This window comes from Falco naumanni, chromosome 7 (genome assembly GCF_017639655.2).
Source record: "Falco naumanni isolate bFalNau1 chromosome 7, bFalNau1.pat, whole genome shotgun sequence".
Lineage (NCBI taxonomy): Eukaryota > Metazoa > Chordata > Aves > Falconiformes > Falconidae > Falco > Falco naumanni.
The window spans coordinates 7024781-7038587 of NC_054060.1; the positions used below are offsets into that span (position 1 = coordinate 7024781).

The window sequence follows — 13807 nt, forward strand, 5'->3', positions numbered from 1 at the left end:
TGCTGGAATTTTGATATTTTTTTTAAAATCATTTTTTTAAAATAAACTCACTTAGAATGCTGAGAATTCCACAACACCTTTCACTTTATTATAGAAAAATCAGGTAAAGTTTAAAAAACTGAAGTTAAGGACTGTTATGACCATTGTGGAGGAATGAACTAATAAGAAACTGAAGAAGATATTTTCTGGGCATTTCATTGAAATAGATGGGTTTGTGAATGTATGCTGGGGTGGCAGTGAGGACAAAGTACCCTTCCACAGACCTGTTATGCACACACAAGACCATGCAAGAGCAGACTCAATCCTCTGGCCGTAGCCCAATAAATTGGGGGTGCGGATGCTCCCTTTGCCTCTCCGATGTTAGCTGTGCCGTAAACAGGCTGTGCAGGTCCCTTACGGGCCGCAATAAAAGCCTGCTGTTCCCAAAGCTGCTGACTTTGACTTCGGTAGAAGCTGCAGATGACCGCTGCCTCTAAGAACAGAAAACTGAAGCTATATGTAATTCTGAAAGCAAAGCCTCCTGCCCTGGCCAGTTCAGCAAAGTCTGCGGTGTTGATACAGGGCCAGGTTCTCAGCTGGTATAAATGAGCACGGCTCGACTTGAAGTCAATGCGATTGTGTTAGTTTTCACCAGCAATGGATCTGGCCAAACAAGCACCCCCGCCCCTCTCTCTGCATGTGTGTCTGGCACAGGCCAACTCTACTTCTAGTAAATCCCTGATCTAAATGGCTCTTTTTATGTGGAAGTTCCTAATGCAGATGGAAGACAAACGGTAAAGTTTTTGCTTTAAAATTAATTGATTTGCCTTGCTGTTCACAGAAGGGCAGTTGCTGACAGTTTTTCTGGCTTCCCTTATTAACTGCTCATATCTTTTAATTTTGCAGCAGGACATTTATGAAATAAATGTTCCATTTGTTGCTAGTTTTACATGTATGCACCTATATAAAATCTATACATATATATAGTGTGCATATGTATTTATTTTTTCAATTGCCAAAAATGAATTCACAGAGCAAATCCTAGGCCTTCTACAGAACTTTTGGTGCCTTCATTTACTATTTTTAATATATGCTGCAGAGGTTTGGATTGTGACTTTGTTATGAGGTGAGTAATTCTCATACTGTCAGCGGGGTTCGCAGTACTGCAATCTGCTGAATCAATTAAAAAAGCTTGAAATAAATCTAGTTAATGATAGATTAATATCAATTGAGAACGGAAATTGTCCTATCTTATATTTAAAGAAAATGTTTTCCCTAAGAGTGCTCTATAATCCTTATTACATGCGAAGAAGGGAGGAAATCTTAAAAGGAGCAGTCTCTCCTCTGTAACACAGTTCTAATAACTTTTGACTGGGCACAGCACACTGCAGAGTTCACACCATCAGAGAGCAAACCAACCAACCTCATCAGTCTATCAGTCGAGTCAGGCGGTGATGGGTGTGAAGCGTGTGAGGGTAGGATGTGTCCTGTGTAACTTAAGCTGTGTCTAGGTCAAGTTCAAGGATCCCCGTGTAATCAGTGGAGGACGAATGGTGTCTCCAGTGAGCAATATTCTGTGTCCAGTGGTCTCACCCCAGCAGCGGTGGGGCAGCTCATGCTCTGGGAAGAGCCATTTCTCGTTCTGTTGGTTATAAAGCAGCCCCAGATAACAGTCTCTGAACAGATACCTGACTTGCAGCATGCTGAACTTCAGTGAAGAAAAGCCACCACCGAGTGCTTAAGCACACAAGTCTCAAAGACTTCCAATGCTATTTAAGAAAGCGTGCTCATTAGGTACTACTTAAAGTATTTTATATCCAGCCTCAATATATCAGGGTGTTTATAGATACAACGTTGAAATTATTTTAGGTATTGTGATGTGAATGTCAAGTGAAAAGACATTACTTGTTAGGTATGTGACTTGAAAATTGGATTGATAATGTTTAAATAGAAGTAACTTTTAGATACATCACAAAAGGAATGGAATGCCTCCTAACAATGAAAATAGAGAAATGAGCACCTTAACGGACACGTTAGGTAGAAGTGCCTGTCATTTATGTGGTTGTACACTTTGTGGTTTCAGGTTAGTCTAATAGTGCTATAAGGCTTCTGTAGGAATATTCTTTAGCAGCTGTGTTATTTCAAAACATTCATCCTAAGTGCAGTATCATACCTCACTGAGAAAAGTGCAAGTGTCTGATCAGCTGTTTTGTTGCCAAAAAATCATTTATAAGGTATAAAAGTGCATGTTCTGATAAAAGTTCATACCACTGAACTCCTTGGCTTAATGCAAGTTCTGTCTTAGGGTAAAAAAAAGTTCACTATAGAGAACAGCATCAAATGCCTATTATATTGTTCTTTGTTTCCTTGCCAACTGTGGATTTAAAATTGGAAGAATTCAAAAAGCAGTGGGACATTATGACTCACTCAGTACCTCCTGGGCTTTTGACATTATCGTAAAGCCACATACACTTGAGTGCAAGGTTTAGTTAGTGGATTTCAATAACACAGCTAGCAGACTTTATTGAAACCACAGAGTACCTGATTAACTGTAAACAAAGATTTATTTCTTCTGAACAGCCAGGGTATTATAGCCCCAGTTACAGGTGTGTTATGCTGAGTGATAACACAGGTGATATTTTTTTTGAGGTTGAATTTATTCCTTCAATCAAAATCATGGACATGTTCTAATAGTAACATCTAGTTTTATGAGACTGTTCTTTTCACTATTTGTGGGGTTAGTGTAACTTTTCTTTTAATCTGTTTTTCACACGTCGTCTTTGAGTTCTCTCTGAAAACTCAGTGGAAAGCTTGGGGAACAGGTATTACATAGAATAGAGAGATTAAATAAGAGGAATTTTGGCCACAAGATGTCAAACACAATTAACCTAGAAAGTCTGCATCTTCATTTAAAAACTGCAGAAAAGAGTCCAACAGTGCATCTTCCATGGAAGACCAACATTATTTATGTTGCCTAGTGTGTATAAGCTAAAAAGGGAAATATATTTTCCAATAAAATCTTCCAGGCTGGAAATACAGAACAGTATGCCCGAATCCAAATGTATATTGCTTAGTCTCCACAGGAAAGTAAAGATGTATTAAGCCATATGTCAGCTGAGTTGAATTATTGATGTTGAATTAAACATGTTGAACACAGAGATTCATCAACTTTATAGTATTATTTGTTAGAAGAGTACCCGCTTCTATCTATTTGGACTGACTTTTTATTATCTCTCTTGTTTGTTATCTCTTTTATTTGAGTCAGTGGTTGCTGACCTGACTAACAGCTTTCATCTTTGTACTGCAAGCTGTTTCCATATGTGCAGGTGCTGTCAAATTTATTGTCTTTACACTGAAAAATCAAGATCTAGTCAATATGTTTGTAGATACTTAGATGAAAATATTCTTAATTCTACCTTAAGATATAAGATTTAGGACATTCTGATTTTCATATAAGATACATTTAAGTTAGGATAAGAATAAATATTTGAAAATCAGAAAATGTCTAAATTGTAGCAAATCAGAAAACACATAATTAAAATTCCAGAATCAGCTGTGAATTGCTTTTCTGTATCCATACCTGGTAGCAGAAATCCAGTTAACTGTGTGGACATAAATTATGCTTAACCCAGAAGATAGGTTGGTTTTAGTCTTGTCCAGGCAAGAGCAAAATTGAAATCTCCTTATGCTGCTGAGAAACCTTGAGTCAGTGTTGATCCCACTGGATGAGTTAGGTCTGGTGTATCTCCCACCCACACACGGACACAGTTACACCAGTGAGAAAGAGCTTGAATGATACAGACCGGTATTGCCCACTTTTGCCTGTGCTAAGGCACAGCAAGCCTGTGCCGTCCTCTCTTTCAGCTGGTCAGCTGAAAAAGCAAACAAGCATTCCCCCACCACTGTACTCCCAACCTTACACCATGAATTTATGAAGCAGACCCTACACTATTGCCTTCATAATGCCAACCGAAGTTATGGTATGCCTCTTAAAAATTATGTGCCTTTATCAGGGTGAACCAGAGAGAAGCTGCATTGGAAGCAGATTCATGAAAAAAAAATGTAGCAACTGAACTTCACTGCAGAAATGTCTTCAGCTCAGATATCTCTCAGCCATTTTCTTTTTCTCCATGCTGCCCCAGTAGCTATTTCTGTTTTGGAGCATGTCATTATAGTAACAATTTATGTTTTGAGACCTTGACTTGACAACCTGCAGTAAGCCGCATTGACCCAACGATCCATTTGCTATCAAGTGCCTTTCCCTTTCTGAGAAAGCTGAAGGCATGCTGCTAAGGCTTCCTCGCTGTTTATAGGATCAATCCACACTGCCACACTGCTACAATTATTTTTGCTTTTTTTTTTTTTTTTTTTTTTTAAATACGGCTTGACATTGTCTTTTCCTCTGCTCTTGCACTTCCCACTTCTAACTACTGTGTATCAGATATGAAGCCATTGCGACCTCAACATGCACATGGACAAAGAAGCCATGTACCCAGTAAAGGGGAGCAGGAGAGATGGGTGGTGTCTGCCCGGTCCCGCTTCTCCACCAGTGAGCTTCAGATTGTATGGCCAGCATGTAGAAACAGGAAACCCACTTCCATCTGTCTTCCAGCATAGCCGTGTCCTTCTCCCGATGCTCTCATCAGCTGCAGCAGAAAGAGTGCAGCGCCAAGAACTTGACTAGAGGGAAGTGATTTCTGAGTGCTTTATTGAGAGACAAACTTGCACAATTAGGAGTAAATTCTCTTTTACTTTAGCTGGAGATTTGACGATGTTTTTTCGCTTACAAGAGGCTAGGAAGCGACCTAGGAAGCTTGCTCATCTCTTAATTTCAAGAAATCTTTTTCCTTGGTGATGTCTCTTGAAGAGCCTTTACTGTTCATGTAATAAGATGTGGTGCTAGTGACTTGAATGATACATGCTCCAACAGCAGTGAAATGCAAGAAGCCAAAACTACCTTAACAAATACGGTTCATTTAACTAAAAGAGGCAGACTGAGCAGCAGGTGGAAGGGTTAAACAAAAGGAAAAAAGATTATAAAAGTTTGCGGCTTTGGCTTCACTATAAATGGCTCTCTTGCAGACTTTATAGCATTAGTGTTGCTTCTCATAAACCTTGAAACCATTCATCCGTTTAGAAAGATTAAATTGGTTAGTCATCCAGAACATAAAATATACACATCCATTTTTGTCTGTTACCCTAAACCATCTGAAGTATAATAAATGCAGTTGATGCCATTAAACCAAAGCAGTGAGTATTAATGACTGCCTCAGTTGTGGTATTTACAGTTTGCCAGCTCTTGTGTTTCTGATAGTAAATTCATCTGTTGTTGCTCAGGGACAGTAAGAGCAGAGTCTTTGAGTTGGAAAACGCAACTATAATATATGATGTGAGGGGCTCAGAGAAAACATCTTGGTATTAAAGCGGGGAAAATCCAAGAAATGTTAATTTTTTTTTTTTTTGTTAGTCTTATGAGGTCAAAGTTAAGATGCACAAACTTTGCTTACGATATCTTAATATATTTATAATGGTCGCTTAAACAGTTTGCAAAGGCAGGTTTGTTTGTTTTTCTAGTTACAGATGAAGCTATGGCAATTTAAAGTTCTCTTCTGTCACTTAAGCTAGACAAAAATGGCCAGACTCATCTAAATCAAGAACTTGTAGAGGCACTTGGTCAGGAAGCAGTTTTATGATTAAAAAGACAATAAAAATTTAGGTTTGATTTAGCAGCATTTTTTCCTGATTAATATTAGAATTTCGAAAGTAGTCCTGTTTCCCAAAATTCAGCAAATTTGCAACGGTTGCTTCATAATACAAAGAAATTTAATTCCCACTGCTTTGAAATCTGTAAGACATTATCTCAAACGCAGGGATTTCCTGTGTGCCGGAAAAAAACATTTACATGGTTTTTAATTGCTACATACAGTGCCTTTAATCGGAGCATCCAGCTTGACAGCATCAAAACTGGGAAGCAAATCCTATCAAGAGTTTCCAGTTCCATGCTGAAAATGCCAGCTCATTCCTATAGGAAATTAAAAAACGCCCAGGAATCAATGTCACTTATCAGCTATCGTTGAAAGCAAAGCAGAATGCCAGCAATTTTTAAGCATGTGTTTGAGCACCAGCAACTTCTGTGGATGACAATGAGGTACCCAAAATGAAATACGCACTTAGGGGCTTTACTGGCTTAGGCCCTTCCACGAAGCACAAACACGCTCCTCCCGCGTCACTCCCCATGTTTGCAGCTTCAGCCAGGGGCTGCTCAGGAAGACGAGGGTATTTCTAGTGAGTCTAGCAGGTTCTGCATCAGACACCGTACATAGGTTTAGTTTGCTTTTTTTTTTTTTTTTCTTTCCCCCCCCCCTGAAATATTTCTGGCAGCAAAACAGTAACACGCCTCTCCGCACACCCTCAATGTTTGTCTTTTACTGCAAATACAAACTGCAAAACTACCAGGAGTGAGAGAGGTGATCTGAAAGAGGCAGAACCTCATAAATTGTTTGTGTGGGAAAGGCTGTCTTTCCTTTTCTCTAACTGATGGCATGCCAAGTTTATCTTACAGTATTTACAGTAAGATTTGTTTGTTTTGATACCCTTTGTATGTTGTTAGGGAGAAGGCAAAAGAAAATCTCCAGGAAGTTTATAGTTTCTGATGAGATGGAGTTTAGGCTCTAATTTTCTTTTTAGTCCTATACATTTTACTCGAAGCGTAATATATAAAGGGATATGAGATTGCAACTGGATGAGTTATTACTAAGCTGTCATTTATTTTCTGTGTATGAATTTGGCGCTTCAGAAAGACCTCAGATCAGCAGGCTAAGAAAGTGAAGTTGTTAGCTCATTCTGAGAGCAGATACAGGATGGGCAGGAACAGCACTGGTTTCTCCTTTCTGCATCTTATCTCTGACTTCGGCACATCAATCTTGGAGCAGGAAGAACATGCAGTCTCTGCCTTTTTAGCTGAGATCCAGAAAGATGACAGAGAGAACAGATTTATCCATGATGGAATGGTCTCTGGTGTGACTGTACAGGCAGCAGATTGTGCAAGGGCTAACGTGCCTGCCAGCTCCAGCCCACGGCTCTGGAGGCAACATACTCTGTTAGGAAGGGAAGCCTCAGGGCTCCCTCAGCAGATGGTCCTGCAGGCCAAACACCCCTGCACTACAAATAGATACCGTGACACCTGCAGTCCTCAATTGAACATTGACAACACTGGCTGTTAAATTTTGGGAGTTCCAGTTAACAAACTAGATACCCTGGTGCTAAGGGGTAAATTGTCAGCCACAGTGTGAGGGCCCAGGTTTTGATCCTCAACTACGGGGAAACTCCTGGTTTTAAGTGAAAGGTGGACTATTAAATCATGCGATGCTGGAGAGGGGATAGCTATTGCCCATCTCCTCTGACACAAGAACTAGAGGGCATCAGGTGATTCTATCAGGTGGTATCAGGTCTACCAGGCACCTTCCAAGTAACTGGAAGAGACAACCCGTGGCAGCTGCCATTCACACAGGAAACTGCTGGAAATGGGAAAGGTTTCTTAAGTGCCTGGTTTGATCTCGTTTCCGTTCTCAGCCACTGCTTAGGTAGAAGGAAGTGTTTACTTGACTTACAGCGTCTTTAACTACAGCATCCTACCCTGAGTCTGCAGAGCAGGTCATCGGTTGGTATGGCAAGTCCTTCTAGGAAGGCAGGCACTGCTCTTGTAAACTTGTTGCACTCAAAGGGACATAGAGGTGTTTGGTTTTAACGTGAAAGACTCGATTGTTTGAACCAAACTTCTGAACACATCGTAGGGTCTTGGGTTATGGTAGCAGTTGAGAAATAGGAGACTAACAGTGCATTTACATGCCATGACAAATAGCACAGAATTGTCTTCTTTCTCCCTAACCTTTGCTGTGAAATACTGGGTAGACACAATGTCTTTTCTCTGTGTGGTGGAAATATTCATTAGTGAGTGTTATGTTCGACTGTCTGGGGATGAAGCATGGTTGCCAATTGTTAGAAGATGTTCCTATAGAGCTGGGAAGGGATTTTTGTAAGGGATTTTATCTGTCTCATTGACGCCCTTTCATCCCTGGTAATGGACCAGCCATCCCGTCCTCCCTGATAGTTCCCTCAGCAGCATGATATACCCAAGATGTATATGATAGCTGTATAGACACAGCCTCCTCTTTGCAAATGTTGGTGTTATGTATACACCATCAGGCAGCGGAGAATATTTTCGGGTCAGTAAGTCTCTTTAAGCAAAGTTGATAGCAGGAGATGCTGGCACGACTATTCACTGTTTAGTTTACACCTGTCAGAAGCAGGCAGCCTCTCAACTTCTATGTTTGGGCAACTGTATTCATCATATTTAGCTTTTGTACAATATTCTTTTCATCTTCCCTGCACTTCACAACTCTTAATTAATCCCACAGCACCTGGGGATTACTAGTAACACTTTACAAGGGAAAGCAGAAACAAGCAATAAGAGGTCAAATGACTGGGCCAAGGTCCTGGACGAAATTTTGTCTAAAGAACATTAGGTTCTGCAAAATTAGTGTGTTGTGAACTGGTCTGTCCTTGGATGTCAGCCTCCATTCTGGGGGGAGGAGGAGTTTCCTGGGACGTTTTTGATATTATCTAGTATATTTAGTTTTCCTTACATTTGTTCCCTTTAGCGCTTTTATTTGCTGAGGCAGATGGAAGACAGGGGTGTTTTGTCTTCAGAGGATGATGGGGAATTTCCAAGAAGGGAGGACGTCTCATGTTCTGGAACTTAAGTGCGCCATCTTTTCGTTTTGCAACTACAAATGGGGGCACCTGGCTAAATAAATTAATTGGTTATTTTTTCAAGGTCGTTGTAAAGATCCAGATACCTATTTCTCTAACAGTAAAAGACTTGCTTGTCTAGCATCTGTAGGGGCTTTTGAAAGGTCTGCACTGATAACAGCAATCTGGTAACTTATCTGACAGTAAATACTACAAGTATAGAATATGCTCACAGTGCTTTCTTCTCCCTAGGACTTGAAAGATGAACGGAGCGATGAAGAGGAGGAGGATTCTGTAACAGATAATGAAGAGGAGTCCACAAAGAATGGCAACAAGAACAGCTGTGGGTCAAGCAAGCATCTCCTAAACAGCAGTCACCAGTAGCCCCTTACTGCCTTGTCTCCTGCAGTGATTTCTGCTCTGTTTTTAACTCAACCTACAGGACAGGATTTAAGTCAAAAGGCTTGTGAGAGACTGTGATTGATTTATTGTTGGCTACTGGACCTGGAAAAATGCCCAGTTTAGAAGGGAGGGGAAAATTGCATAACAAGACAAAATGTGTTAATGGCCAATTTTCTGAATTGTTGCTAAGTGTTTGGAAAATCATTTGGACAAACTGACTGATAGTGCTCAACAAGGTCAAAGCTCAGGAGCATCCCGTTGATTCCTAATGTCTGTCAATCTGCTATAAGATATATTTCACCAAACAGTTTAATTCATAGATGTTTTGTGGATTAAATTAGTGAAATTACCTACTTACCTAGGTAGGTAGGTAGCATGAACTCCATTAGGAACCAAAATTACCTAAGGTGGGAAAAATTTGACAGTGGTGTATCGTGACTAGCATTTTAGTCTTTATTTTTCAGTTTAAACCCTCATCAGAATGGCTGTTTTTTTGAGTTAGATTTCATTTCCTGGAGGCCAGTGGGAGCTAACGTGGAGGAATTCACATTACTTGCCTGTGAAGAGCTGGCTTCACTGCAAAAATAAAGTCTTTCTCCGAAATATGCTGTGTGATAGGCAGCTCAGATACTGTGTTCTTCTAAGATTTACCTGTCAAAGAAGTCACTGTTTAAACAGCAAAACTCAGCCCTGATTCTCCACTGAGCTCCGGGTTCACAAATTACTTGCATCTCAGTCATTTTGGCCCACTGTTAGAACAGAAGGTGCAGTGGGGAGGGAAGACAGTCAATGAAAATTCGGTCTTCGCACAGGTTTTTTTGCACTTCTTATTTGTCTTCAAAACTGCTGAACACTCCCTGCTCCTGACCCATCTACAGCCCAGAAGATTAAAAAGAAATCTCATCCATTCCTTTCCTGTGGGGACTGATGACTGTCTTCTCAGGAGTGAGTCTGATAAATTCTGTTTCAGGGTTCCTGTGTGTTCACTGCATGTATCTGGGCGTTGGGGGAGCATGGAACTGGCAAGCGCTGTCACGTCGTCCGTGCTGCGTATTCATTTGAAAGCAGGATCTGTGTTTCCATCTCTGTTCTTTTTGAAAACCAGGAATCACATTGGCTAGAGCCAAAATTGGATGTATGTGACTTAGGCCACATACCATTGTTTATGCTGTAAGAAGTGGAGAAACAGTGGATATTTGATCAGCTTCTCTTACCAAAAGTGCCTCTATCCAAAGTTTGCACTTTTGTTCTAAGGCTATTGCAGAGTGCAGCAGTGGTTTTAGTCCTGGGACTTTCCAGGAGAGCCTGGGCCTTTTAAACAGGGTGGTACCAGTCTCATTTCCAGATGCGTTAGCTCACAAGGTCATAAATGATTTGTGTAATAAGTTTTAGAGGTGAGCGGCTTTCCATGTGGTTCTACGGTAGCTGAGATCATCTGGTGAACTAAACCCAGTAGCTTGATAGAGACCAGGGGGACCACTGCTCGAGCAGCCTGGGTGCAGAGCTTTGGGTTTGGAAAAGCTCTTTTCCCCTTAAGGCTGCTCAGGCAGGAACTTGGTGACCTACGGGAAGCACTGCATGGCTGACTTGTTTTCTCAAGATTTCCTTGGCAAAGGGGGATATAGTTCAGTGACTGAAGCATTTGAAAGAACGGGAAATGTTTGGGATCTCAGATATGAAGAAAGAAGTGTTTTCTGTGCAGTTACAAGAAACTTGAGGAGTACTTTGTTACAGGGGCTGGTAGCATGGAAATCCCTATGTGTGGTCTGTTGAACTAGGCTGTGTTTAACTTTTTACTTATATTTTGGACCACGTAATGCCCCAAATGTTTATGTTTACCACAAAGAGAATTAAGAAAGGAGCATGGCCTACAGCTTCTGAAAAGGACGGGAGGTGTGCGGTAAGTGGAGTGGAACCCCTGAACCAGAGCTTGCAGTTAACTTGTGCTGCTTGGGCTGAGCAGGCAGAATTCCCTCCGTAGTTGTTGTATAGCAGCGTGCTTCCTTACATAGCTGTGGAGAATACCTTAAATACTGCGCTGTGGGTTTGTTGGAAGTGTAAGTACTTATTACATCACCTAAAGCAACTGGTGAGTTTGGCAGGGTCACGGTTGTTTATTGGGGCCTGTTTATGACCTACATGAAAAGAACTGGCCCTTCCTAACAAAATGTAGAAACCCGACGTCTTGGAGGCTTTACGCTCCCTTTGAGGGCAGTGGAGACAATGATGTTTTCTTCAAGACATAACGGGGTTTTGGGAGATGGCCAGAGTATTATCATTTAATTTTGGTGCCAGAAAGCTTTCCTGCTATGACTAGGAAAGGAATTCAGGAAAGGAAACACGAAGAATGATGTTGTCACAGGAGTGAGCCTCTGAACAACTACCGAGTTTTAAACTGGAATTTATAGTCTCGTTGAGGCCAAATCCTGCCCTTCCTACTTGGACAAGTCTCCCAGTGAAGCCAATTAACTCTATTGGAGTCCTGCCTAGGAAAAATTTTGGACTGCAGTTATCCAACCTAATTACAAGACCTGTTGTTTTAAATTGATGTGAAACCAGGGTCTTACAGGAAGAGTAAAAGGTAGATCAAGACATTCAAACATAGAATATTGAGGCAAATTTTGGACAGGTACAGAAGAATATGGATGAAAATAACATCCTGAAGGTGAAGATTAAGTCTAAGCACAGTAAACAACCGAATAACTACATGACGTTGCATAACTCCATAACTACAATGAATAACTACATGACGGAAGGCCCTTCCAGGGGATGACTGTCATGGCCAACCAAAGTGATGAGACCTAAAATTTCTGAACGCAAACCACTAGGCACTGGGGATTAATGCCCACAGCACAGAAAGAAGGGGAACAGACTGTTACAGTGGGACTGGACACGTGTCCTGTGTTAACATCAGATTTGTCGTTCCTGAAGGTACACACATTTCATTTGCCACTTTTTGCTGGTAGAAACCCAGAAACCAGAAGCTGAGGTCATGGGGAACACAATTCATGCCAAAGCATTTGATGTCATGGTGCTTCAAGATTTTTCAGTCTATTCAATGCCCTTAACATTTTTTAAATCTTATTGTGAAAAGAGTCTCAAAATGCAAGTGCAGAACAGCTATGCATATGGCACAGACAACAGGCTTTAATACGTTAATTTTACCATTTCACAAAACGAGTCCTGGTTTAATGATTTGACACTGCGCATCTGGCTTTGCTACGTCACTTTGACCATGCCAAAATATTTATGATAGAATTAGACGGAAAATTAAGTTTTAGTCCGTTAGGTTCAGCAGAAGCTCTTCTGTTCCATTAAATTTCTCTGAATTTTGTTCAGGTATTCCTGTCCACATATACTGTGCTGGCTCTGTACTTGGTTACTACATAGATTTACCAGTCTACTCTGGATTTGATTCACAGATCTCCTTTGCTCCACAGAACTCATGTTGTCAATTTGTACTGTTGGGTACAATTATCTTTGCTTGTTCTTAATGCCACTGAATTTGTCTGGTCAGTTACGCTACACACTAAGTAAATACTTTTTAAAAACAGGTATCTATGTAAGGATTTCCTTGTTTTCCCTGCCTTGCAGTGACCTCCTCTTGCCTTCCCATTCCCTCTCAGCTTTCCAGTGAGGGCCCTTTCAGGAACTAATTCCTTACTCTGTCAAGTTTTTCCCTTCCCCAGAGAAGGCTGGATGACCCACACCCTTCTTAAAGAAGTAACAGCGATTGCTGTAAATGAACTTGGTTTTTCCTGGGTAATTCATGAATGGAGAGGAAGCAAAATGAGTGGGTGCGCCATCCATCATTGTGTTATTCAAGACTTATCCTTTGACTAAGGTACTTGAAAGTTGAACTACTGGAAAGTAGGAGCTACTCGCTCTAGAATGCTGACACATTTTTTTGTCTGTACTCAGTTGGTTTTTGTTGTGCATATTAGAGCTGCTTCTGAAGTTAGGTGTATTTGGGGAATGATAGAATAATATGCAAATACAGATATAATTATTTTTTTCCCAGGAGTGCTTATGTTTATACATAGACTGAGGGGCTATTGCCCTGTTAGATTTCCGTGGATTGCTGCCTAAATGGCTCATCACTTGAGGCAACTCAGGCATGGATCTGAAGTTGGCAAAAGCAGGGAAGCTTTACTAAAAACAAGGGAGCTGTGCTGGTTTGTGTCAGCTGAAAAGCTGTTCCATATTTCTTATTCTTTCCATTTCTGCCTCCCTAGTTGGGAAGATCACAGAGGTTCTGACTTGCCATCTATTCCCATAGGTAAACAAACACAAGGGAAGGTGTTTCAGCCCAAATAATGAACTGTAGAAGAATACTTTGGTTTTATTATCTGAATTCATTTTTTTAAGCTTATGAGTAAGAATAAAGTAGATGGAAAACAAATTGAACAGGGATATGTGAGTTTTGGCTACAAACAACTTGCAAACTGTGAAGATTTTTAAAAAAATAAAATCTTGCTGATTTAGAAAGAAAAACACCATCTCCACAGGCACTTCCCCCAGCTGTGGGTTTGAAGAACAACAGATAACCAGCGGGCAGAAATGAAAGTCCGTGCTGAGAATAAGAACGTAGCCTGGTTGTGAAAACGCCGAAGAGAGCTGGTTTGATGGCTGTTAGCTGCCCAGGAGCTGGGCAGCCTTTCTGTACCAAGCAGCA

General features: G+C 40.9%; 1 protein-coding gene across 1 annotated transcript in view; it reads left to right on the forward strand.

Moving 5' to 3' along the window:
* CERS3 (ceramide synthase 3) overlaps positions 1-13534 on the forward strand; it is a 35411-nt gene extending 21877 nt beyond the window's left edge. Inside the window, exon 10 of the mRNA XM_040602341.1 lies at positions 8983-13534. Within this exon, the coding sequence (XP_040458275.1) occupies positions 8983-9114 (132 nt within the window). The 3' untranslated portion in view covers positions 9115-13534. The remainder of the gene's footprint in view (positions 1-8982) is intronic.
* The last annotated feature ends 273 nt before the right edge of the window (positions 13535-13807 follow it).